The sequence below is a fragment of the Echinococcus granulosus genome, assembly GCF_000524195.1.
Source record: "Echinococcus granulosus chromosome Unknown EG_S00005, whole genome shotgun sequence".
In the NCBI taxonomy this organism is placed as follows: Eukaryota; Metazoa; Platyhelminthes; class Cestoda; order Cyclophyllidea; family Taeniidae; genus Echinococcus; species Echinococcus granulosus.
In genome coordinates this window covers 109,526-136,849 of record NW_020170385.1, presented here as the reverse complement: position 1 = coordinate 136,849, position 27,324 = coordinate 109,526, and the positions used below count along the sequence as shown (strand labels likewise).

General features: G+C 42.5%; 5 protein-coding genes across 5 annotated transcripts; 2 read left to right on the top strand and 3 right to left on the bottom strand. All coding sequences in view use genetic code 11, as the record gives it.

Annotated features, from left to right (window-relative positions):
• Nucleotides 1–1,048: 1,048 nt before the first annotated feature.
• On the bottom strand, nt 1,049–6,108 carry EGR_01284 (NEDD8 protein; the record flags this gene model as incomplete). The annotated part of the gene is made up of 5 exons (XM_024490533.1): nt 1,049–1,278; nt 5,001–5,231; nt 5,728–5,774; nt 5,822–5,856; nt 6,064–6,108. 5 exons carry the CDS (start codon nt 6,106–6,108, stop codon nt 1,049–1,051), a joined length of 588 nt encoding a protein of 195 aa, XP_024354857.1.
• A 508-nt stretch (nt 6,109–6,616) lies between these two features.
• Nucleotides 6,617–6,936, top strand: EGR_01283 (Immediate early response 3-interacting protein; the record flags this gene model as incomplete). Its single annotated transcript, XM_024490532.1, has 3 exons — nt 6,617–6,707; nt 6,747–6,842; nt 6,881–6,936. 3 exons carry the CDS (start codon nt 6,617–6,619, stop codon nt 6,934–6,936), a joined length of 243 nt encoding a protein of 80 aa, XP_024354856.1.
• Nucleotides 6,937–8,322: 1,386 nt separating this feature from the next.
• On the bottom strand, nt 8,323–14,169 carry EGR_01282 (hypothetical protein; the record flags this gene model as incomplete). Its single annotated transcript, XM_024490531.1, has 12 exons — nt 8,323–8,425; nt 9,271–9,749; nt 9,802–10,360; nt 10,452–10,730; nt 11,291–11,688; nt 12,029–12,367; nt 12,580–12,694; nt 13,024–13,583; nt 13,616–13,742; nt 13,775–13,902; nt 13,961–14,027; nt 14,060–14,169. The coding sequence occupies 12 exons, from the start codon at nt 14,167–14,169 to the stop codon at nt 8,323–8,325; spliced, it is 3,264 nt and encodes a 1,087-aa protein (XP_024354855.1).
• A 725-nt stretch (nt 14,170–14,894) lies between these two features.
• On the top strand, nt 14,895–18,539 carry EGR_01281 (40S ribosomal protein S16; the record flags this gene model as incomplete). The annotated part of the gene is made up of 10 exons (XM_024490530.1): nt 14,895–15,085; nt 15,116–15,178; nt 15,212–15,260; nt 15,292–15,364; nt 15,396–15,619; nt 15,687–15,753; nt 16,215–16,569; nt 16,992–17,247; nt 18,028–18,111; nt 18,147–18,539. The coding sequence occupies 10 exons, from the start codon at nt 14,895–14,897 to the stop codon at nt 18,537–18,539; spliced, it is 1,755 nt and encodes a 584-aa protein (XP_024354854.1).
• A 613-nt stretch (nt 18,540–19,152) lies between these two features.
• EGR_01280 (hypothetical protein) lies at nt 19,153–22,424 on the bottom strand (the record flags this gene model as incomplete). The annotated part of the gene is made up of 6 exons (XM_024490529.1): nt 19,153–19,343; nt 19,536–19,679; nt 19,921–20,020; nt 20,765–20,901; nt 21,604–21,824; nt 22,240–22,424. The coding sequence occupies 6 exons, from the start codon at nt 22,422–22,424 to the stop codon at nt 19,153–19,155; spliced, it is 978 nt and encodes a 325-aa protein (XP_024354853.1).
• Nucleotides 22,425–27,324: the final 4,900 nt, after the last annotated feature.

Sequence of the window (27,324 nt, the reverse complement as noted above, 5' to 3'; positions counted from 1 at the left end):
CAACAATGCGACGATAATGGCACCCTGATTTAGCAACTTCGCGGTCCACTGCCATAGGTGTAACAGTAGGCGAGCGATAGTTACGTAGTGAGCTGCCTCATGGCTCCCTGAAATGTGATCTTTCTTCGCGTTCGCATCCTTTTCCCATCTCATAAATTTCCGTTTCTCCCTTCTGTCCAATCACTGAAATTATACCCTGATTTGGCCATTCTCTGGTTCGAATGGCACGTCTGTCCATTGCTGACTTTAGCTGTGAAATCCTTGAAAGTGTGGCGATTCCAGACCACGCACACCTTTTAGAAACAGTCTGGAGATTTAAATTGAGGCACAATATTTGACTCGTCAAATAATAGTGTAAAGAAATCACTCAAAATTTGTAAGAGTTGAGACATCTTATGTTTTATGGCTTAGATCTTCATAAATCCTCCGCATTCACAGCCTGTTATCCAGCTACCAAATCACATCCACCCGGAAGCTTGAGACAAATTGATGGTGTAGAAACAAGTTTTTGGGTTAATGTGTACTTGCGATGTCTCACACATGCTGTTTCATTAAGGTGGTAGTGAGTTCCATCACAAGAGGAACACCATTGCTTCCAGCGTTACCGGTAATTTCTTTCCTATGGCCATTTTACTCAATGATTTATGCGTACACGAAGAGCAAATCTTGGTCGAGCAAAAGCGAGGCTGCTCATGCGCAGGCATATACTCCCCACATACGACGTGCGAACTGCGGCTGGACACGATTTTAACCAGGAATAATAATAAATTACTGTACGAAGACGTGCTTTACACGAGGGATGGCTGTGTTAACCGAGGAAAAAGTGCCGCCGACTCTAACCATACAAGGGCACCACAACAAACATTGATAAATGAGAGCAGGCGCACATCGTAGTCCCTCGTTTATCCCACGCCACCCCACGACGCCCAACCCTTGAGGGCCAAACTGCAATTAGGTGTGCGAAAATGTTGTCAAAGGATAATGACCAATGCTGCCGCTCTTGCGTGGGGGGAGGCCCCACATCTTTGTCATTGGCTACACTGATTGGTTAACCGCTGGCGCGAGTGAGAAAGCAATTCGGAGGCTGTGAGATGGAGAACGGGCTAGGGGAATAGATGGCGATGTGTGAGATGGGGCGGCTTGGGGTGAGGAGGAGTGCTGGACTGTCATAGCGTGTCTTTAACCGACGACGACACTCGCATTGTTCTTCGTTTGCCTCTCGAACCACGCGGCGGGGTGCTGTAAGCTCTGCCTCCCCCCATGACGGCGCATCGATTACTACCTTGATGATCACAGAAGACTAGTAATCCACTTCTTCTCAGACTGTTCCATCCTACTACACGAACAGCACGGGAACGGTTACATAAATGAACATGACTGATGAATTTGAATTTGACTGGTTCCATACTGTGCTTCAGGTTTCACCGAATCTGCGAAATCTTACAGTCGCGAAGATGTATGATAATGGTGGTTTGGAATGGGTTTATTTCCTCAATTCAAGTATTATTTCAATGATAATGAGGCACTAAATGAATAAAATAAATGAACATGATCATTCATTCAGACTCAAGTACGCTAATCAGGCCTGAAAGTCTAGGGTTAAATGATTGGCGATGAATTAGACCGAAAATAGCCGAATGGTGCATATCAAAGCGGCAGAACAGATGAGAGGGGTACTCAAAGTTGCAAAGTCGGAAGTTAAAGCACCTCACTATCAAAGACCGATATTATCAAATTCATGTGCAAAATCGTCCTAAGACTCTCCAGGAAAGTTCGATGATTTTAAGGAGCAGAAGCTTAACCTTCCATTAAAGACAACCTCGCCAACCATTGCACATAATTACCATCGTCACCACTGCAAGTGGTCACTTATCCCTACTTAATACCTTTGAGAGAACTTTCCGATTGGAAATGATGAGCATTATAAGTAAGCAGAAATACTCATCTTTCAAATTGGATATGGTGTATCACGAATGGAAACAAACGCCCAGCTCTTAGCTTAGTGGTGTCATTGGAAAATGTACACTGCTTCTTAATTCTAGGTACGATTGCTCCACCCAAAGCGCAAGAAGTTGAGATTGGCACAGGTCGTCCAAGCTCTCCACACACTTGGCGAACAACCACGTAATGGCTTACTATTGCCAAACATTAAATACGTAATAAAGCACATTTTTTAGATAATATAATAATCGAGACAGAACTTACAACAGACTTCGAAAATAGACCAAACCAAACCAATACCATAGAGCCAATAACAGCATGACCTAACAGTGTGCTCTTAACCTGATTCGAATCGAAGCCAAAAAAGTTAAGACAAATGTAAATCCGCAAAATTAGTCATTGACAAAATACTGCTCTATTTATCAATATCAAATGCCATTGGTAGAGTCGAAATATGATACACTTCTCTGGTCATTGGCTCTTGGGAAAATAAAGCGATGAGCGTGGGTGGGGAAACCAATATTATGGGGCATTTTGTGAATAGCATACTGATTTGTCCATTTTAATGATCAAAAAACAGTGAATACAGGATATGTGGGCTCTCTGGGCTAACAAAAGCCCGCCTAGTCACGACATAGGGTGTCTTTTGGAATCCAGTAAAATAGCCACCACTTTATGAAAACGCATCCCCCAAAGGATATTCTACTTCTCTTTTTGAAGTTTAAAATGGAACCATATCGTAGTGACTTTGATCGAGGAGCTCTGAAACATCTAAAATACTTAGCAAATCACATTATGACTATTTGAATGAGCACCAGAGACGTGCGGCACGGAAGACATTGGGGGACGTGTTAGGTACTGACAGCGACAATTGAAGGGCATAAGGAATTAATGTAAACCTAATAATTAGAAATGACTAAGAATCCCAAGCCCAGGGTTAAATTCGTGACTATGGCGCTCGAGACAAGCAAGCCACAACAATTGGGCATTGGCCAAATTTTTGAACAGAACATTAAGAGAGCCAGCTTAGTGTACTTGAGCTCATTCCACGTACAGATATTAATCACTTAAGTGGTCAGTCTTGCTGATGATTTCCTACAGACTTTTCACTATTCGTCGTAAACGAACCACCATCTCCAAGCAAAAGTTAATTACTATTTTAATCTTACTAAGAGTGACCCATCATCCTCTTCAGAGAGCGGGTGGCAGAGCTCAGTGATACTTCAAGCCAAAATAGCAAAGGCCCCCCAACGCCGAAGCACTTTTGCGGGACAGTCTTTGTGCATTTTAATGTAACCCAGGCCGCATCATTGCCAATGTCGGTAAGCCCTACTTTTATCAGGATCAGTGAGTGATAATGAGGGCAGCCGATCCGCGGGTTATCATGGTACCCCACCAAAACCTAAATCAGGTTGCAAGATTGCAGCTGCTGGATTCCCCATTTCTGGTCTCCGAGGCAATATTGGATCATATTTACGATGGCTAATTATTAAATGTATCTCTAGAGTAGACGGCACTAAACGTCGGAAGCCACGCCTTGTAAGTCGATAAACCGAATCTAGCTATTGTTCAAACTACGGCAAACAAATTCCAAAACAAATCTGATATTTTGTTTAGTTGTTTAAACCCTTATTTACGAGTGGGAACTGTGCGACCATGAAGTTCCCACTGTTCCAAGGCCGCAATGCAATATTTTTTTAGTAAACTAAAAGAAGTCCAAATGACGCTAATGGAGTTTATCAACCAGCAGACAGGCAAGGTATCCTTAAAGGCAGCAATCCATAGGACTTCTCGATACGAAGAAAAAACACCAACACCCCTACCGTCTCAAGTCTAATGGTAGTTCAATCTAGTGGACCCCCTACAATTAGCTAAACTAATCAGAATTTCCGACTCAATGATGGGTACTTCAATTCTTCGAAGGGAGAGTGCGAATCGCCAATCTACCTCAAAGGCGACTAGGCAAACGGCGATTGAAATTCCGTTTCCCCAAGAGGAGGATCAAAGATACCAACGGATTCTAAGAAAATAATTCGACAATATTCAAAAATTGCGTGCAAATTTCGGGGTAATTATGTTTGCGCCATCTGAGACAGGAAATATGTGGGCATCATACTGCTTAATATATCTATCTTGGAGAACTCGATACGGTGGAAAATATGAAATTCCTTCACACAAGTGTGGATTAAACCTCCTCTATAGCCTCCAACGCATTAAGACCTTGAGTATGAGGAAACCCCACTGGTCCGTAATTTTTTGGTTGAATATGAGAAAAAAGGCATCATGTCTCTCGGATGCGTGATGACCAGGCCTACAACTCGGAGGCGCGCACCTGGCTCGGTAAGTATAACGCGCGCCTTGCATGGTCAAACACACACACACACCTTACCAACCACGAAGTAAGAGGAAGTGTCACAAGAAACAGTTGATAACAGACCTAAAGGCAAGCGCCCGGCTATGGTAACTCACCAAACTCCCCCATGCAGGTATGGTAAGACAAAAACTAACCGAGGCGGTAGGTGATCTGATAGTCCACATGCAAAAATGGATTACCTCATCCCCTGAACAAGTGCGGATGAGCATTTGAAAGGGATTGTTACTTATGGATAAACAAGAGGTAAGGCAAAAAAGGCCGTTGGAATCCTCCATTCAACAAGAATGGCTACACAAAAGTTCTAAGGTAACTTGGTTTTATAAGGCAATTAGCGTGAAAAAAAGCTAGGTAACGAAACCACACCGAAAATACCTTATTTGACTAGAACTTACATTCTGCAGTACACCTACTCGATACATTAGCACTTTTCATCGATCATACCGAAGGAAAAACACTGACAAACTCCAAACCACAAAAAACGAGACTGAGGCCAAACTGTGGTAGACGTAACCAGTGAAAGAAACTAAGACAAAAATCGATCTGAATTATTTTTTAGTAACATCAGAAAAAAAGGTACCTGCGGAGCAAAAAATGCTAAATTTCAGCAATATTTGATAGGGTTGCGTATATTTACCGCAAAATTAATTCAACGAAATATACATGAGTGGAGATCAATGCTTCTGACCGCCCCTTAGGGCAAGGACCAAATGAAGTACAGATCCACCTTGAATTTTGTAGTCATTTACGGTTTTCTCGTCATTCATCTGTTTCCCAGAGAAAATAAGGCGCTGTTGTGGCGGTGGAATGCCTTCTTTTTCTTCGATTCGCTCTTTTATTCGTTCGATTTTGTCGGTTTGGTCGATATCAATTTCAATTTCCTTACCAACCAAAGTCTTTACCTTGATGAGCATGTCGACTAAAGACAAAGGAAAAGTTAGAAGTAATTCAAGTGACGGTAGAAGACAGGACATGGACATGATTCTTAGTTTCGCCAAAATTGGAGAAGCGATATTTAAAAGTGTTCTAGAAAGAATATCGGCAAAAAGAAAATAACGACATTGTAACAGCGAATTTTATACCTAAGGTAAAACACAATGCAGGAATCTTATGGCAACGCAATTGTTCTGGTGGATTTTGCGAACATAGCATACATATCGAGCACAGACAGCAGGATGTCTGGAGCTGAAGAAAAATGCTTAACGAATTACTTGAGGCCACATAAACCACATACTGCAAGTTGTCTGTGCATTAGCGTCAACAGCAACAGAAAAAATGTGCAATCGTAATAAAGTAGCACCACCACGCTCCAACAAGTCCTACTCAGGTACGCTCAACCACATTAAATGACTAGCGAATATAACCATGATTAAAAACGACCTTCCGAAAAATAAACACAAATGAAGCTTAGTTACCTGTGTAAAATGCATCAACCAGCGGAACAACAGCAAGCAAAGGCAAACTACTCACTCACAAACACGGCAGTAGCAGCTATAGCGCACAACGTACTTGGGATGGGATTGGATTAAACTGAGATTCTTTAACTGTGTAGAATGTAAAGCGGGGATGTGAAGGGATTCTCGTGTTTTTTAATCAGCAATTATGTGCTTTGTTTAAGGAGCATAATTTTCCACTTTAAAATGCGCGGACTATTGCGTAAATGCCCAGGTTTCTATAGTAGTGAAGAAAAGTTAGCCAAAAATGGATCAGTAGTAAGCAATGTTGCTGGATTTTCTTTTGCAGAATTTGACACTGTAGTTGCTACTGGGATTGACCACGTGTGCCAAATCCCGCATCACTGTCCCGGATAGATGAAATCTAGTAGCGTAGATCCCGACATTTATTATGCACTAAAATTAGACCACTGACATTTATCCGATTCCTCTGACAATAATTTTGCCATTTTTTACACCCCTTCTCTGAGGATATCACTAGTTTTTTGTTGTCACTGTTGTATCAAGAAAAAAATTCAAGCCTAACTTTATTAAAACGTAAAAAGCACAGCCTTTAAAATCACACGCTTATTTCGATACAGCTCTTTCACAAATTGTTTAATTCACATCAATACGCAATGGCACATTGTTGACCGTAATAGCCTTGACTATTTCCATCCTCCTATGTAATTGGCTAATTAATAGTGGCTGTTTAATGGTTTAAGTTGAAATTACTACTCCTTTGGGTATTGTCCATGTCCTTTTTTCTGGGATTGTGATTTTTCCTACTTGAATCCAATGATTTGTTGGGATCATGTGTCACTAGTGTTTCCTCCTATTTCTACTCAATACTTGATAATATCCCCTTTAGATGGCGTTCGGGCTCTATGCGCTGCTGGAAGCCAGTGTCCTTGTGCTAAATGCAGTCTGTATCCTTAATGAGCAGCGATTCCTTGCCAAGTGTAAATGATCTTTGTTGACTATATAATTTTCAATTATAGATGGTTGGGGACCCGATGCGTACCAGTTTGGGAGTGATGTCTCAACCAAGTCGCGCTTGTTGACGTTCATCACGTCAGTACGAACTGTCATGCAGAGTAAGACCAAGGCTCATTCTTACTTTTGATCTTTCTAGTCCCTCTTATAGGTGTAAATACTCTACTGATCATTTTCAAACTTATCATGGGCTAAGCAGCATCTCAACCCCACCAAGCCTGCTATCCTCTCAAGAAGAAATAATCAACCCAATGTATTTTTGCAGGATGCTCAACAAGCATTGCCTTATTATGCAATTTAACTCGGTGCGTTTGGGTCAGAACGAGTTTTTGAAGTCGTTATCTCGACCCAAATAAACATTTTAATACGTGTTACGTTGGCGTTTTTAATATCATAATGCTAGCAGACGGTGAGCACAAGGGCAAGTGCGAAACGCTTTGCCTCCAGTAACCTTGTTTGTGAGATATCCTTTGCTTTTTTTTGCTGGGGCCGGAAGAGGCGTAGGCTTACACGCATATCAATCTTATTCCGCCCTGATGGCGTCACGTGACCCGGCGGTGTGCATGTGACCCCTCGTTCCCATCGTCATGGTCTGATAACTACAGTGTGACCTCAAGATGCAGGTTAAATGATCGCACACACGGGAAACACGCGCAGAATACGTACTTGTCTCATGATTATTCAATCATCTCTGGTAGTACTCAATGGGGTGAATGAAATTCAGGGATGTAGTCGTAAAGCGAATAATTTCTTCAAAGGGATATTTTTGTAAAGGAGGAATAGGCCGTCCTACAGGCTGGGCATTGAACAAGTAGAAGCGGGAGCCACTTCATCTCTAGCGCTCATTTCTAAGTGATTTCAATCAACACAGCTAGATCTGTCTCTACCATGTTATCAGGGCGAAGACTTTTAAGCAAAAGGCCTACAAGCAATGCCACGTGCCCCACCCCCCGACAGTAAACACCGACCCTCCAACATACGTACCTAAGGAGTATATGGACCCAAATGAATTTCCTAACATCACTAAAATCCACCACTAGTCCATTACGTCGATATGTCACTGTCAAAAGCATTCACGACGAGCCAGCATACGGTACTCCCGTTGCTACTTCTAGAGAAATCTTACGACAGCTAGTAAGTAGCTGACACTACTTACCCAAATTATATACGCCCAAGAAATAATGAAAGGGATGGGTATATTTAATACCTATTTATTGTAAAAACCAAATTGGATTGAGGCGAGTCTGAATCTTGGGTGTATTCGCCAAATGTGAAAAGCGAGTGCTGAATGTGTGACCTTTCTGAGTAGAGAAGTGTACATGGTTGGAGCGGGCCAGAGTAAATATGGATCTAAGTAGTGCGCATTGAAGTGTGCAGATGCTACCGCAAAAAACTACACGTCGTTAGACTATGAAATTGAAGTCAAAAGTAGTGGATAAAAAAGTGTCGCATTTGTACAGCCTGTATGTACAGAGCAGCTTTATACGGGGTTTACCACTGCGTGTGTGCGTATGGAATAGTGCGTGGGTGTAAGGCAACGAAAGAAAGGACAAGCATTTGTGGAAGAAACTGGTAGTCTTATCACCACATTTGGTCCAGCTCGTACGTCTCTATTACCGCTGCTGCTTTACATGATACTGAGCCCGCAATAGACAACAGCAGTGGAAGATCACTACGATGACATCTAAAAAGATACAATACGTGTTTAGCATAAACCAGCCACAAGCTCACCACAACCAGTGGGATATCATGATGATGAAAAGTGGGTACGTCTGAGGAGAACTGAAGAAAATAATAGCATAAATGGCCATCTAGTACAATAAAAATAGTGTTTGAGAGCGTTATCTGCAGTCTAAATAGAACAAATCACAAATGATTGTCGCCATACTAAAGAGAAGCAAATAAGTCTGAGCCGGGAAAAAAACTGTGGCCGATTACTTTGATTCGCTTCCCAGCTAACTTATAAGCCAATTTTATTTGTAATAACTTGGTGACGCATAACATGGGAAGATTCTAACAGGATAAGTCAGTATATGGACGTAGAATGGGCAGGTTCTAATAAGGTAGGCAAAGAAGAGAGAACAAATGCCTAGTTTTGTAGGATTCGAAAGCGACAATTCATTGGTCGCAGTACAATTTGACTGGGACACAATCACGGGACTTATTTCCTCCAAAAGGCATCACGTGAGTCTCCACTACAAAGAGTGGACACGTGACCGCCTGCTGCCAGTGTAATGCATCAGCATGCAGCATGCTAACTACAGGTTGACCTCAAAATGCGGGTTAAGTGACCGCAAACACAGAACGCTCGCGCTGAAAACCGTACTTACTATATTCGCCAAATTTTCAAACAACCGCCTTAAGCAATCTATGCCACCGCACAGGGAACTGAGAAAGTTTACATGATTCGCACCACTTCAGATGGTATAAACTATTTGTTCATTGAGACCAATAGTGCATACAAATCTTTAAATACAGTAGGCATCAGAATAACCCCACTGGATAAGCAATGAGAAGCAACAATTTTACCCAATAATATTCGCAATAGTCTCCGGATTTTGTTTGAAGATGAGCGGAGCATCGGGACCCCCATCTGGCGAAGTAATAGAGGGCACCAGTAGATCGGCCAGGGTACAACCCAGGATGCAGAGATTTTGCAACCCCGTTTCTAAGTGTTGGAGGGCTATGCTAGAACACCCACCGGACCTATCGTAGATCAACTTGACTGTCTCCAAAAGGCGCAAAATTAAAGGTGAATGCACCAGGATGCGTGACTGGCTTGCTGGTGCATCTGCGTGTTCTTCGTCGGTGGAGGAGTCTGAATTCGATGTTACTGAGGTCTTTCGACCAGCGACCTCGAACGACCCAGTAACAGATGCATTTGGGGGCAAGAAAAAGCTTAGAGGTGACGTTGATGCTGCTGAAAGAGAATCAGTTGGCTTCTTCGAACTTCGACTTCTCTTTCGGCTACCGGTGGTTCCCACAGCACCGCTCTTTACAGTCAATAGCTACAAATGTGAAACAAGTGTCAAATTATGAGAGAGAAAGGCAAGTACTCACCTCGACGGTGGAGGCGTCAACGTTGACAAGGAGAGCGGAGCATCGGAAAGCGTTGTGTGAAGGCTGAGGAGAGTGGCTAGAGAAACGGGAGCGTGATCTGGGCCGGATGATGGGGGGAGGGGCAACAGCGCGTCGAAGAAGGGTGGGCGCGAAGCTCAGCCATGAGGCAAGGTCACCCACGAGGCGTCCGCGGAAAGTCGTGGCGGATTCGGTGGTGGCCTGAAGAGCAAGACCGCTGGTGTAGTGCTCTAGTACGGAGGAGCTGATGGGACTGTGCAAGGTGAGCTCGGGGCCTCCGCCAGCGCCCAGACTGCTCTGTGTGCCATCGTCAGAGGACTCCATATCTGCGTGACAGACGGTTCCCACCTCCACGGAGTCGTCATTGTCTATGGAGGAGTAGCGCTCCACCGAGGAGCCATAGTGCACGGTCACAGGCGAGGCGGCCGCGCGCGCTGTAGAGCCACCGCTCCCACCGCAACAATAGTTTTTTCCCAACACCGCCGGACCAATTCCTTCTCCGAGGCACCAACAATTGTCCCACTCATAATCATACCACTTTCTGTTAGATTCAAAACAAGTTTGAAGATAATCTCGCTTTAACCATGATAAATTCAAGCGCTCTACAAATGAAAATTGCTATCAGAACTTACTCGATAAGTAGAGGGATTTCCGTGAGGTCATTGTAATTATTTGATGTTGAGGAGATGGAGGTACTGAAACAGGGTACACCTGCGGAGACGTTTGGTGTGATGGAGGAGTAGAAGGCGCCGCCAGTAATGTCCCCGTTGTTGCCGGTACCATCGCCACCTCCGCTTTCACCGACTGATGATGAAGCAGCAAGCAGTCCCGCAATCATTTTTCGATTTCGTCCCACCATGCCCATGGTCCACGTATGCTCCCGGTGTTTAGACGTTGGTGCATCGGTATACCTAAATGGACACAAACCGGTCAATCGGACACAGGAAGAAATGACTCATGGGAGCTCCATAACAGTAGTCCAGGAGAATGAAAAAAACATCTGTTCAAACGTAAGTTCACCCAATCTTTGCGATAAAATTACGGTCAAGTCTTATTAACATATAAGCACGGGACTGCCCCATTAAGATACTATGGAGAAAAAGGTAAAAAGTCCTACACACATAATTTAAATCAATTAAATTTAAGCGCCTTTTCAACTAATTCTTTTAATTTCACATACTGAACAATGGGATCAAATCGTAAAGGAATTTAAACGAAGGGGAGGGGATTCGATGCACTACACAAGCCCAATGACAAAGGTGAATAGTATCGTGGCCTCCGAAGCTAGCGCACTACAACTCGCAAGGTGGTAAATGCAATTAAAAATACTTAAACCAGCTCACATGCCTTCTTACGTTCCCATAACGCTCATTTGGTATGCATTTGGAAACAGATGGAAGTTTGGGCGCTTTGTGACTAAAGGATGGTTGGAAAGCTTCATTTTAGGGGACAAGTAAGCAAAGAAACGCACACGGGTGAAGTGGGAGAGGGATGTTGTGAAGGGTTGTGCTGTTGTTGTTGTTGCTGCTGCAGTGGTTTAGTGGCGTTAGCAGCAGCAACAGCGGCAAATTCGCGCGAGACGAGGGCTTGAGCAGCGGCCTCAGCTATGCGGCACTGCTCATGCGTCAGGCGACCAGGCAGACAGATGGCTGAGGCGCCAACAGGCGGATGATTGGGGCTCGAACCGGCACTGGAGGAGTACTGCTGTAGAGTTTGAAGTACAGCAGCACTCAGGTCCTCCTGTGAAGCGATACCCGAGTCGTAAATATCCACCACCCTACCACGTTGACCAATCATCAGAGGTGCACTGAGTTGACTACTTGACTTGCGTCGACTGCTGCTGCTGCCGCCGTGAGGGCGTTGTAGAGACTACAAAAACATTTCTTTCATGAATGGTCAACACATTGCATGATCACGGGGCGATAGGTTAGATAGCATTAAATGGGACAAAAAATAAAGCTGAGTCAACAACGAAATAATCGTACTAACGATGACTGCGGAAAATTCATTGAACACCTTCAAAGTAGTATCCAAGCCGGAAGGCGAGACTGCACCGTGTAAACAGACCAAAATAAGTGACGAGACTGAAGGTTATGATCAGAAGGATTGCAGATGCATACAAAATGCATATTACGGAAAATACTTACTAGAACTGAACTCTTCAGACGGAAAAGCAACAAATATACTAGGATTGCAACATGCAACACACTTTCCGCTTCCTTTGCTCCAATTCGTAGAGATCGGCGACACCCAAATCAGGTAGCTGTTCGTGTGCCTGGAGAAGGAAGTATGGAGGTCGGAGGAAGTAAGAGGTGAAGTAGAGTAGTGCTAGAAGGCGATCCCGATGTTGTTGTTGTTGAAGTCCACTTCCACCAGCGTTGCCGTAGAGAATCGTAGTAGCTAAGGCGGTACCGGAGGTATTTAGGATTTTGGCGTCCTCACAGGAGTGACGATTCAAGTCACAGCCTGATTGAACCAGGTACTGAATCAAAAGTGAATTCTCCACTCCGCCTCCACTTGTCATTACTCGAGCGAAGCCATCACTCAGCTGAGAGAAATATATCGATAAATACAACCAACTCTATAGTTTCCTTATCAGCCAAACATAACAAGCACAATTTATAGTAGCGCATGCGAAAAATAACAGGACATGTAAATTTATCGTAGATTAAAAGGAAAATAACGTTTTAATCCAAAATTCGGTGATTGGTCAAAACGAGATGTTTTCAGAGAGACGAACAACTTGAAAATAATGCTCACGGCTTCACAAACAGTCCATTCAGAGTCAGCATTAGGATTTTGAATTTTCAGCATCACTGTAGCTATCCAGCCACGATGTTGCATCAGGATACCAGTCACGAGTTGAGCCAAAAAGCTACAACAAAGTAGCGGCAGCGATGAGCCGATCGTACCATCAATTTTGTCTCGGCGGTGCCAGCAAAATACAGCAGTCAGAAAGTAGAAAGTCAAACCGTACTAAGCAATACAATATTTAAAAAAATTTTCTACCAACGGAAAAAATGAAATAATTATCAACGATAGTAACCATATCAGTATGTACACGGGGCCAAGCACACCTAGTCTACCCAAAATATTTAATCGAGGTTTATGTTTAGACTTCCCATAAAAAAAACTCACTTAAGACCAGAAAAGTTAACTAATGAATAGTAGAGTCTTGTGCTAAAAAGGTCAAAGAAAACGCACTGACAACGATCCCTGGACATGTTCCTCGAGATTAATGAGCACAGACACCCACGAACAAAGGAATTGGACACTGATTCATAGTGAGTGGGAAGAGGTGTTATATTCAGTGGAAAACTCTGATAAGGACTTGATCCTCTACCAGATAGCCGTCTTGATCCAGTAGGTGTGTCAGACTGCGAGGCGTAAGCGAGTGAAAGACTGGGCCAGACAGGGCGACAAAGCCTGGGAATGCACAGGTCGCGGAAATTGCGCTGAAAATCCATAAATGCTCGGTTGATTTTCTCATGAATTTCATTCAGGTTTGATTTTTGAGGGTGGTTAGATGCGCCAGTTGTAAGCAAATGTCCAACCACTTCAGAGAGCGCCTGAAATGACACGCTAATTTGAAGAAAATGATCAAAAAGTAGTGCATAAAATCTCTCAAGCAGGTCAATCGGTAGCGTTGGCTTGGAATTAGGGTTGAATCCGCTGGAAATAGACTTGGCGAGGGAATGAGCCCAATCGGTATTTATTAGCACACAAATCGCCACAGTCAAGTCAGTAGGGGAGGGTACAGAGAGCTAAAAAAGTTGGAGAACAAGGTTTACATTACATTGTTCGACCAGATATCAATCGATGCACTTGCTGTCTGCTTTCTACCATAAGAAGCAGGAATTGATGTACGAACGCGTCTTGTCGAAGGATAGTACACATACGTAAGCAGAACATGGCGACTAAATCTAGAGGAAGATTAGAAAGTGGCAAAAATTACCTGAGGTCATGCAGTTTAATAGAAGATGTTAAATCTTTTTGATGAGTTAAAGAAAAGGAACCAAAAGCAATCTCAGCGAGAGACACTTTATCGTCTCCACTGTCAAAAATGGGCAATCGGGGTTGGTTCTAGAAAAGTAAATAAGAAAATTGCTATAACTTTATTTAAAGAAGAGTCGAAAATAACCGACTCATTCGATTTCCTAACGACTATAAGTCGCAGAGCATTCTTACGGAAAATTTTTGACAGTTGCCTGAACAAAGAGATGAGTGGAAAAACTCTTACGTAGCGTTGCAAAATCCTTCTATATGATGCCACCTTAAAAAGTCCTCAATATGATGCTCATCAACATTCTTCTTGAGGCTGAAGGCCCTTTTGATAAACGCCAAAGACATTACAGCTTATGCGGTGAGTTGGGCTACAAATGAGGCGCAGTCGACCTTCGCCAAAAAAGAAACTCCTGACCATCATTGGTCACTACTGGATATATCCATGTGGAAACTTTAACAATGATTGGGTAACAAAAAGAGACTAGCCAGAATTACTGGGAGGTCAAAAACTGGTAAAGCTGTGGAAATTGAATATCAGCTTGTAAATTAGCGCCTTTTTCGTGGACGAAGCGGCTTCTCTAGCTCTCACAGGACTATATAAAGGAGCCTAAAGTTGCAGTGGTTGCCATCCAGCAGCAACGAGAATGAAGGTAGTTCCATTCGGATGTGACAAAAAAGGTGTACACGTTAATGGAACTTCTACATGTTACCATGGTACAATATTGACGGCAATTCGGTTTGAATGAACGACAAATCGTATTTTGAATTGTAGTGTATCTAGGCCAAATCAGGATGCAATTTAATATCACGCCAGTGTTTAGGACTTGTAATTCTCATGTATTTTAACTGACACGATAGTGTTCAGTGTTGGCTAATATTCTTCTTTGGTCGAGTCACTCGTGGCATTTGTGTTATTCTTGCCTGTAAATAGCATTCAATCTTGTACGAATCAAAATGGCTTTTGTGTACGGTCATTGTTGACCATAGTGCATTCTATTTGGCTCACTGTTGAAAACTTGTTTTCTATTGGCTGGATTGTTTTTGGGAGACTGCAATTAATCTGCGTGGTTATGGAGGACTTCCAGTACCTTGGTTTTTCACAGTTCAGTGGGAGTGATTTCACGCAAACTAGATATACTGGTCCAACTTTTTATTTAAGACCAATTTGTCCAATTTGCGACTCATGCTACCGATATCTGTTTTGTAGTCAATGCGTGAAAGGTGGTGAAATTTATTCTTCTAAATCCGATGGATCCATGAGGTTTTCTTTATAAACATGCTTATTTTGCAGCTATGTAGCCTTGGCTTGTCAAATTAAGTTGAATAACCGGATATTGTCTGAGCTTTCGTCAAAGTAGATTTAATTGATATTGATCAATTTGCATAGAGTGCTCGAGCTGTCTAATTTGAAGTCAAGTTTGAATGGGCATGATAGTGTAAGTCGTTTTTCTCCGTTATATTGTGCAGCTATTTGCACTAAAAGAGGAGATACGAACTGTTCAAGAGGCTATTCGGCTCTTGAGGAACTTCATTTCCGAAAGTACGTCTTACTCGTTCTCTAATCTTTCTAGAGCGGTGCAAACTGTCCACACTTCGGGCAAAAATACGCGCTTGTCGTGACACCAAACGGGAATTAGGCCAGAATTTTTCACGTCTACAGGCGCATATGAAGTATGTCGACAAAGTGGTTGAGTCGACGTTTTCTACATTTACCAAGATCAGTGCCCATCTCTATAAGCTCCGAAAGGAAAGTATCCGAGAGCTTTTTCAACGCTTTCTGCCTCTCAAGATCGCGGTACTCCTTTTTGTTATCAATCATACTTTTGTTTTTCTTCTCTCCCCTTTATTTGAACTTTATTCAGACTTCTCCCACTGATCTGGATAAAATATTCGGAACTCCATTGAACATGGACAGTCGGCTTCTCTCAGGTAAAACTGCATTTTTTGTAACTAACCATACATTTCAACTGAATGATTGGGCAATACTGACGGACTTTTCCGTCTTCTTTTTCGTCTGTGACTGCCAGATTCGTGGTAATTATAACTCATTACCATTATAAATACCAACAGACTAGGGACAAAGAACATTTATTGCCTATGAATTTCTTAAGTTTATTGTGGGAGTATTTATCCCACTTTTGACAACATTCTTTATTTAGAAGGAGGCATGTTTCTAAAAATGCAGATGTTGGTATCTTAGCGTTATTGGCAATAAATATTGGTAGCGAAATCTAACTTTAGTAATATGCTAACATTTTTGGTAGGCGACTATGTTTTTGGGAGAATAGGAATTTATCTTCCACATAATGCAGAAGTTGTTAGCTTTTCTGACGCTCTTTAGTAGCAGAATGCCTTTAAGCTTGTTTAGGTGGTTTTATAATCTGCCACAGTTCCCGAGCCAACCATCTCTAGTCATGCTGCCTTAACGCATATGCTTTTGGCCCAACGTACAATGGCTCAAATCCTTGATATCTGGACTCCGCTTGATACGCAGCGTCTGTTTCGTCTCAATATCTTCGATAATGACTCCCCCCTCCGAGATAGCGTCACCCACGTGTACCGCATAGTGGGTCAAGTCATTCAACTTATCTGCGAGGTGAGCGTCCACATCACCCTCTCCCCCTCCTCGGACCCGCTGAATTTGCAGGTGGCTCTATCGACTAAGGAACTCCGGGAGCAAAATAGGCCTCTCCTCACGCTTCACCTCCTCGCCGAGGCCTTCCAACACGATCTCATGAAATCGCAGTATGTCCATATTTTCCGCCCAAATCTGTCAAAATACATTGAAATTAATGCAATTAACTTCAGTTTCATTGGGAATTCTAGCCATTCACCTTGTAATAGTTTAACCTTGTATTACAGTAACAATATGGTTAGAATACTCTAATACGCCGCTGCAAGAGTAACACTTTTTTGTTATGAAACACCCACAATAAATATATAATATATTCCAAAATTTCTGGTGGCAATTCACTAATATGACCAAGATGGGGTTCTTTTGATGTCGAACCTTAGTTTAATTTCAATAATTGACATTTGAAACATACAACTCAAACATAAAGCAACAGGAGACTTCCATTTAGATGCAGACGGAATTCCAGAATAAATAACGATAGGCATAATCTATGTTTTCTAGGAGCGAGTGATTTTTTTTTTCATTTTCAAAGGTTATTCGATGGACCCTACTACCTTCTCCAAGACGATATATTTTCATCAATTGGATACGAGCTTGCCCTCTGTCCTCGATCCCTGAAAGGCCAATTTAATCCCTCAACAGTTCTGATTCGTCGTGCTAATGAGGGTCGTGCTCGACCCGGTGCGCCTGCTACCCAGGAGGCGGCAATCGGAAACCATGTCAAGCACGACGTTAACGGTGATGCATCGGAGCTCACGTTAATGGATTGGGAAATCATTTCGCGTGATGTTTTTGAAGATTGAAAAGTAGCCTTCCAGCTTTTCTGCAATCTATCTGTTTTACTTTTTCCATTACCTGGGACATTCTTTCAAACTGGTGGCTTACATGCAACGTTCTTGTTCAGGTGGGTGGTGCGCGGACTTTTCTCTCGAGTGGAGTACTTGTCCGTCGGATGTAAAGTTGAGGTCCTTGTTTTTAGTTTGACATCGTAGACGACATTGGAATACCGGGGTGCTATGGTGCCGTGCGGGTTGTGGTTTGTGTGACTGCAGTTTGCTCTGGGGGGCTCAAGGTCCCCCCCCTCCGGGGTGTGTACATGAGGCTGGCGGGTGGGTCGGGTAGGTGTGGACTTAGCGAACATGCAATTCCTGCAGAGTTGCGCGGAAGGTCTTCCAATTATACTGTGACTCGGGGGGTTGGGTTACTTTTGCGCCCCCTAAAGGTACCGTCAGGATGAAGTAATCATGAGGAAGATACAATTAAATAGGAAAATTTCAAGCAGATGTGCAGGTTCATAGTAGTAGTCGTTTATTACCAAGTGATAATTTGATGCGTATTACAAGGTTCTGTAACTGAAAAAAGTGGAATCAATGCAGATGAGTAGTAAAATGCACGAAACGGCACTTTAGAAGGTAAATTTGATGATTCTTAGGAAGACCATCAACAATTATGAGTGCGTAACCAATTATAGAGGATTTATTCCTGTTACTTATTCTTTTAGTGGTAGGACTGGCAGAATATCTTCTTATTCAGGAAAATACTTTGTATTTATTTTTTGTTTAAACGAGTCGGGCCGCGCACTTCTGGGTGTCTTTGCACGGAGCACCATTATGAGTGCACGTAGGGAATATGTTCAGGTCTTTGGTCGGAAGGTGGGTTCTTGGATTTTGAATAGCACCACTTTTAGAAGTCTGCTACTGCCGTGGCTTTGTGTAAGGCAGGAAATGGAGTGATTCGTGTGAACGGTCGCCCTCTAGCGTTGCTTCAGCCGGAGCCCCTACTTCCCAAGGTTATGGAACCTATCATGCTTATCGGGCAGGACAGATTTGAACACTTGGATATTAGAATTCGGGTTAGTGGCGGCGGCCGCGTAGCACAGGTGTATGCGATTCGCCAGGCTCTTGCCAAAGCTGTTATCGCTTATCATCAGAAATTTGTTGATGAGTTCTCTCGCAAGGCTCTTAAGGATACTCTTGCAGAGTTTGATAAGACTCTGGTAGTCGCTGATCCTCGTCACTGCGAGCCAAAGAAGTTCGGTGGTCCTGGCGCACGCGCCCGCTACCAGAAATCATACCGTTAGGTTTTGGTGGAATAAATGGGTTCTTTGTATTTCCTCTTCATAATTTTTAGCCAACTGTTCGGGCGCTGTTGTGAATCACTATAAGTTCTAATGGCTATGCAAGTCGGAATCATTCGACACTTTATTACTGGCTCCTTTGCCTAACGCATCAATACCTGTCCATCGTTCTTGTTGGCCTGTGTCGCACCCGCTGTGGGGTCTAACGTATGCTGCCTGTCTAGGTTGTCTAGTTGATGGCTTTCTGTAGTAGGCTGATTTTAAATGGTAGGAGTCGAGTTTTATGCTTTAACTTTGAGTGCTCTTTCTGGAGAGTGGGTGGTAATTCCCCATTTGGGCGAATTGGTTTGATGCATGGGACTGTCGACTGCCGGGGTCGGATCAGTAGCCTCTAAGCGGCAGTCGTTAGTAGTGTTAGGCGTAGCACCTAGCTATTAGATGGATGGATCGAGTTGCTTATTCAGGGTTTTACAAAAGTGGGTGTAGGATCCCAGCGTGTTATCTTTTGCTTTTGCAATCTGGCGTATAAGCTCGTCTTTTTACACGTTGGTAAATCTGACTTCCGGCAGTGCGTACTGTACATTGGGAACGCTTGCGGAGGCTCCACTGTTAAGGCTCAGTTGATGTGTTGTTGCTGATTCTGGTGGGTGTAGTAGTTGTATCGGCTGGTGCCTCTCTTTGAGCTCAGGTCGCGTCGGCATCGCTGGTTGCACTTCTTCCTGTAGGCTTTGCCAAAGTACACGGGTGGGAAGAGCTTCTGGCACTGGGCGCGGCAGTCGCACTTTATGTGAAATCTCTTGAATCTCTCTAAGGGAAGAATGCAGATATGAAACTGTATGTTGTTATCAATAAAGGAGGGGAATTAGCACCACCACCGTCCTACGAAGCATTTGAGTGTTAGGGAATGGTTTAATTTTTGGGGAGGCTAGTAGAGTTATTCCTGGGGGCCAGCCTGTGGCCCAGTTGGATTCTGGAGGAGCTTTACTCGGAAGAACTTACGTTTACTAAGACAGTACTTCTGAGCCACAAAATCGATGCGAGGAATCTTTCGTAGGCCTTCAAATTCGCGGCGAATGTCCAAATGCAGTTTGAAAGCAGCGAATCCTGTCACTTTACCCGTACACGCGAGTGTGATTTGTACATCTAAGATTAATTTTAGAAATTTAGCCTCACATGACTGGATGGATGGCGGCAAAACTGTATTGGCTATCGAAGATGAGGCAAGAACTGTGCTTGAAAGGTCGGAAGAACGAATTGAGCTACTTAACGATAGCTAGCTTAATTTTGTCGGTTTAGGGAAATTGACCGTTGGCCCCTCACGTGCGTGATGTGAGGGAACCTTTTGCAGCGATTAAGTAGTGACCCATTTAATAAACCACTTTACCTGATTCCATGGCGGGGATTATTCCATAACTAGCCACGTTCAGAAGGGGATCAAATAGAAGGGTCTTGTTCAGGGAGACCATAGAGATGTTGTAAGTCAACTGAAATTAAATAAAGATGAGAATGTTGGACCATTACGCTAGCAATAAATAAAAGAAAGCGAATTATAGAAATTGGGTGCATTTACTAAAACCCGATTTTTGTTTAGGGATCTCCCAGAAGATTCCTGTTGTTTTAACCGATTGAATACGCCTTTGTTCTCTCTTGGGTAAATAAATGCTCGAAAAGCTGCCTTCTACACATAACTAAAATTCGCCAATTACAAACATTAGGCACGTAAAATAAGTAAAATGAATTGGTAGGGTTTTAAGTACTCCCAAGTGGACTTGAGGTTGGCTTTTTATTCCTATGATTCAAACTGACCGGACTGTTACATTTAAGGTGAAAGCATGAAAGGTGACTCCATTTATGATTTGTCTCCCGTTGATTTGACTCCCCAAGTTTTATCAGCAATCCCCAAGTCGTCTCGTTTCGTAAATGTTCGCCTATTTTGTGTATGAAATTTCTCGGAGGAAGATAAAATTCACTTCAATGGGCGGTTTTAAGTCTTACGCACAATCCAGCATTAATTGCAGTTATTCAAACCCTTTGCTTTTATACAGTCTCAAGGAGCTCCAGAGAAGATTTTGGACCTGTACCATTAGGGTCATGAAAATCGGTCACTGGGAAGAGGAAGGAAAACAAAAAATAATGCGCGGTCGAATGAGATGTTGCTTTGTTTACTTCCGGTTCCATGTAGTAACTTGGCGTTAGTTCGCCTCCCGTGTTTGCGCGTCAAAACTTACCCTTTCAAGACCGGCGCGCCACTTAAGTCGAATAATCTCGATTTGTGGTGGAAGCGGTCGATGAACACTGTGGAGAATTTTGTCGTATACCTCCTGTAGAATGTGTCCATTCAGCACGAGGAAGAGTTGTGGAGGTACTAAAAAATCACGGTCACGAAAATTATGCGCTGATTAGTTGGGTCAAATATGTTTTGGATATTTTGCCATCTGGCGGTCGGATGGGCCGGAGCAAAATCAGTTACACCATTGCAACGACTTGCATTTATACAGTGGAATAATCTAATGTAGGCCAACTTTCACAATTACGAAAAACAAACCCACCCCGAAATTACTTAATCAAAAGGATATTGAAGGAGTAGCACCATTCTGAGAGAGGTCAAGTCGGTGTGAATATAATGTAAGGAGGCTTTTTAGTGGTGAAGCCCAAATCTAAAGCGTGTAGAGGTTTATTCACATTTGTTTTCTTTCCAGACCCGTTTTTGTAAGAAATGTCATGGTGGAAATCATCTCGTAACTGTGTCCTACCAATCAGGAATCTCTGGGTGGGTAATTAGGTGCCTCAGCAAAAATACAACCGAGGGGCTTTTTCCAGCTTTTCAGGTGGTACATTCTAGCTTTGTATTTAGTCTACTTCTGAACATTCTCGAACATTTCTCCTCAATATCACACTTCGGAGCATTCATCGTTCGGCGAAGTGAGGTAACGAACTCGGTATATAGTGGTGACTACTTAGGTATTAAGAACGCTTCAGCGGACAAAGTTGTAATGGGCTAGTGGTAGCACCCATTAATAACCATGTATACGGGGCATAAAATCAACAAAGCAAGAAAGAAACTTACTGTGTTGAGTAATATCTGGACGCTGCCTGGGGCACTTGAGGCTTGAATAATCTTTGCCGTTCGACGGAATGGATTCTATTATTCGAGCCACAAGTTTTCTATCCGCCCAGAGGTTAAGCTGTCCTTGAGCCCCCACAAGGAGCTCAAGAAGAATGAGATTTAGGTACAGCGAAGCCGGACTAAGATGCATCTCTTGTAGACTAGCGGCTCTCAACAGCTGACTTTGACATTACCCAATGAATCGGTTTTGGGGGCCTCCAATAAATCACGTAGAATAAAGCAAGTTTGCAACACATTAGAGATGCTACTTAGGTCAAAAGGGATAAATAACAGGAGAAAGCCTCAAAGTGTTCTTTTGATTGCCCTACGGTCCGTAAGCCAGAAATTGTTTGATTTGAAAATTAGCTTTAGTAAACTAACGAAGTATGCACGGGGATACCGCAGTCGTTTAGATGAATTTCGTGATGAAAGTCCGTAACAGTGGAGTGGGTATGTGTATGACAGTATCGAATTAGTATGCTCGACGGTTAGTGAGTGTTAGCTAACAACCGATATTTCCAAGGCGGGTGAGAGCGAACGAAAATTCGCATACTGTAAAGCAGACTGGCGTTTGAGTAGATCCGGAAGCGAACTTACGGGCGCTCCGCTTGAGGTTGTTGAATGAAGACGGTGGTAACAGACGGAGGCGCTGCGACGGCAGTGAAATAGAAAAGTGGCCGTGAGGGTGTGCTTGCATGGCGCACATGTACACATCCATCTGGGCACACTTTCATTGGTGCATAAAGTGCTTTTAGTGTACCAACCAAATCATAATTGGTCATCATTGAGCCGGCCATTTTGTGTTTTGCGTGTGTAGGTGCAAAGTAGAGCGCTTATTTCAATGTGTTTGGTAGTCGAACGCTGTGGATTCTCACGCTAGCCTCCAGGCATTGAAGTAGAGCATTGTGTGGAGAGATAAGATACGATAAAAAGAGAGCTAATTATATCAAATTATTACGTTATTCTCCCACATATAGTATAAGAGGGGAGTGACGGTTGGATTTGAGAAATGTGTAATTGCCACCAACATATGGGTAGTCGACCTTAGGATTGAAAATGTTTAATGTGATTCCGGGTCCCATGTTCAATTGCTATAACGAAAGAGCAAACGAGTGATTAAATCATTGAACCTTGTCCATGATATGAAATCCAGTAGCTAAAGAAGCACAGTCAATCCCTTTTACGCAACTCATTTCATCGATAAAATGGGTCTGGTCAGTTTCTCCACCTAATCATATGGCAAATTTTCTTCGGTCAATCCTGAATTTTGGTGAGAAAATTATCCGCTAAATGAGAAGATTAATTAAGCCAAAAGAATGAATTATTGTTATTATTATCATAGAGGGGAATAACGTATTTCATTTTCAAGTACCACCTTTGGCGATGAACCTTTTGATCCTAAACAGGTACTAGCAAAGTTAAGTAGTAGATTACGTTAATAATGACTCCATCTGACGTAGCACTCGCTAACGGTAATTTTGTGGAAAATCGTTTAAAATGCTATTAACGAATCAGACTGCGAGGTCGAGCTAATAAAATAAAACAAGATATCGACACTTACTAAATCATTGCGGAAGAGAGCCCCACTGACATCGCCCAGTGCTTTAGCGAGAGTTGTAGCCACGTACAATGATAAAGTCAAAAAAAAAACAAATTATCCGCAGCAGACAAAGCTATTACAGCAGGTCTGATTTGTAGTACTGTGCTGCCAGTTAATCTCGATTAACATCTGTCAGGTCTTTTGAGCTACATCTTCACTCCTATCACGGTGTCACATCTACCCCAGTTTATTATCATTTTAATTACACAACTTGGCATCAGTGCACCTTTCATTGGGTACTAAACTATCAGAATATCTGCCTCCTCAATTTCAGAAATGATGATTGTGGGTTATTCATGATATGCTTTAACTGCAACAACTATCGTTTTCTTTCACCCCATTACGCGATCAAACAAATTCCATGGTGTTATTAATGGCCCTGAGAGGCTTGGCCTACAATCTTTGAAGATGGCATGCATTTTGATCACATGAATTCGCCCAGTGGATTTGTTAGTCTTACCGATAAATAATTTTGCAGAAAAATTAGCTGTAGCTTAATTGGTAATAATTTGCAATTGTGTGGGATCTCCCTATTTGCTGAATGCGTGCAATTTGTATTGAAGGATTTGCAATGAAGATTCAAAGATTCGAAGCAGTTAGAAACGACTATGCAATGAGTCAGTATTTCGGTGATGGAAATGATAGAGGCAATGCCAAAACAAATGGATTAAACCGACTTTTTGAGAAGGCCTATTAAAAGGGACACTCACATGGGAGCACGTGGTCACACCATGGCCTGCCTGTGAGCGCGGTAAGCAATTAAGTCATGTGGCTCAAATGCACCATTTTTAGCAAAGGGTAAGAGAAATTAAAGTCCAGATAGATACTACTCAAAACAAAGGCTTCTTACTGCCACTTTGGACCTATCGAATGCATCCCGCCTCAATACCGTCGTGGGTACCGTCTAAAGAGAGCAACACGTGGTATGCAAGTCATGGTCCAAACTTCCTTGTAAGTGCTTTGTTCGTCAGTGCCCGTTCTAAGTAATAATAATAATAGAACTTATGGTTGACTCGAAAAAGCTTCCATACATCTTAAATGCTAATGACCTAGACTTGTTAATTAAAAATAAGTGCTCTTGCCTAAAAAACAAACTCACGAATTTCCAGTGGCCTTTGTAAACTATCATTTGACTAAAATAGTGCAGTGGAAGCTCCACAAGACAGAGGCTATCTATTCGGTTCCCAGACAGAGGGGTTTGCTGCGCTAGCAACTTCCGAACCAAAGTAAATGGTTACGAGAGTGGCATCTCGTAAAGCTACAGTGCTATTTGGTATAAACACATAAAAAGTACGAGCAGCATAAAGGGATCACCCATGTTAAAACTGGCTAAGAAGTCATTAAAAAATTCCTTCAAATCGGTAAATTGCTAGTCTACTTATATTCCGAAATTTTTGTTGACTGAAAATTATCATTGTGTGGTAATCAGTGCGAAAAATCAGTTATGTACGTTGAAGATATAATAGTTCTGTGTCACGAACTCCATATTTTAAGTGCTGTCAATCAAATCAGACCAGTGGTAGATTAATTATTAACAGACTAGTTTTTCTTTAGCCAGGCTTTGCACAATCGATTTTAGAATGAGAATAAGTTTATAAAACGTAAAAGTGAGGCCTATAGGACGTAACTGGTCTCTTGCACACGTAAAGCCATTTAGCCATGGTGAAATTAGTGAACATGGTACTGTGGGGCGAATTTCGTAGGTCTTCTCTTCCCTGACCCTCATACTCTTAGTACACCCAGGCCGATTCGGTTTCATCATGTTTATTAAGATAAGTAAATAGGAAGACCAAGCACAAGTCCGGGGAGGCGTGGACATGAAACCTTTCCATGGGTTGCAGAATGTTGACTCCTCAGTTAAGAGGTTTAATTCGTATTCTCACCTCCTCTCTGAAAGAAACCTTAAAATAACATAAGAATTACAGTGCTCTTGGCGCTGGTAATTAACTCCTGTCAAAGGATAGAGGAATTTTAAGTTGTCTACAGATGAAACTACAATAATTACATCGAATGGATGAAAGTTCGCAAGGAAATATGCGTCCGACGTGCGAGTACCCAAGACAAGACATCAGAAGTAGCATAGTCAACAAACGAAATTTTCCTCAAAAGTTTTGAACACTTATTGAGTTTGTTCAGGATGATCTCTTAACAGGTGGCCACCTCAGATAAGTGCATGAGTTGGGTTTCTCGTTCCGTCTAAGAAGAATCTGACCACGTCAATCAATTCTGTCAAATTGGGAGAACACCTCACATAAAGTTAGATAAGGAGAGTACCAAATGCTTAAACAACAAGCTGCGGTGCCTGAAGTTGTGGTAAACAATTATACTAAAACAACTGGCGTCTCCTATTTGCATTAAAGTTTTCAAGCGCCCGTTAGTAGATGGAGCAGCATAAAGCTGCAGCAAATGCACAATCTTGATAGCTTAGATAGCAGCATCACTTCGAATAAGATTACCTATTGGCTACCACCCACTGTCATTAGACTGCTACTAAAATCAGCCAAATCTGTATTTTTCCGTCATTTACAAGGTGTCAATGAAACGAATCACGGAAAGGCAATTAATTTAGTGACGTGAATATACGCTGATAGTCGGCGATAAGTATGACACAAAGTAGTGTCATCAAAAAAAAACTTAAAATGTCCATTTATCTTAAAAACTATTCTAACGAAATCTACACTACACTCAAATGAATGCTTAAAAGTGTGCCTGTCTGTGCCGTCGGGCGTCAATCTTCCCCATTTTAGCCAGGAAATGCAGTGGCAAGCTGTCAAACTGCTCAATACATTTTAGCGCAACCAACCATGAACTAATCGAGTCAGTGACTTACAGAGTAGAAAGAGGCGCACTGCAAGGTTCAGTAATATTCCCTCTTTACTGAAAACGATAGTTAGGTCAGTAGTAAAAAGTCGTAGAGCACTATTGGCATGAGTTTCGAGTAATTGGTATACTATTAAATGTTCCATTACATCCAGCACTAGAGATTGAAATTACAGTGAAAATCATATAAGACAATGAGCGCGATTTCCTTTGCTACGGTTTGCATTTCAGTGCAAGAATGTACAGATGGACAGCTGTAGGCAATTCTTCCGGTTTTTTAATTCAACCTCGTCCACCTTAACTCAACCTCGGACGTAGATGTCTGCCGGCAACGCCATCATTTTCAACGCGCATTTAACGTACATCACTTGGGTGCAACTGAGAGAACTATCTTTGTTAGTGGTGTGAGATCTGTCTTGGTGAATGCCTGTGTTCACAGTTGCCACTCCAATTATTAAGGATGAAACAAGGCGCCCCAGCGCTAACTCGGAAAGTGTGGCTTTCATCTGCCCGATTTACATAAATGCAGCGACGCAAACATCGCCCAATTTTTTCTTGTAACATTCGAGGATGGGATTCTAATAAAGGCTTTTTTATTGAGTGGAAGGAAAAGTATAAAGCTAGACGAGAATCATTTTAGATTCGAAGTAAGTAAACACATACCGGCAATAGTAGACCGATTCTCGTTGCACCAGTTCCACTTGCACCATGGAAGTGCACCAAACAAATGCGATAATTGAAACCCATTAATATACCACTGGTCGGGAAGGGGTTAAACTGAGAAACTAAACTATTTAATAAACTTAGTATTTAGATGAGGCCATAGGCATTTTACCTCTCCGAAATTCTCATCTGCCGCGTAATTGGAAGCCGTGTAAATAAGCTATTTTTCCAAAACCGCCACAAATCTTTTCATTTCATTAGTGTTGAGCCCCCTGAGGCATGCGCGGTTATGGCGACGTCAATGAGCTAGAGAGGGTAATGTCAGTCTTATTTACCAATTATCCTGGAAAGTTGTCGGCATAAACTCAGGAATAGAGGTAAATTATTGGCCTTCATTGATAAGCAACACCACCAACCGACACACCAAAAATTCTTTATTTTCCACAAGATGACAGTCGGTGTTTAGTACTTACAGAACCTGTTGTGATGGATGCGAAATTGAAGTGGCAGTATAGATACCCATAAAATAGGATATCCTACTTACCAAGTCTGTTAATCAAAATAGTAGGTGCCGCAATTCATCATCTTAAGAGCATTTT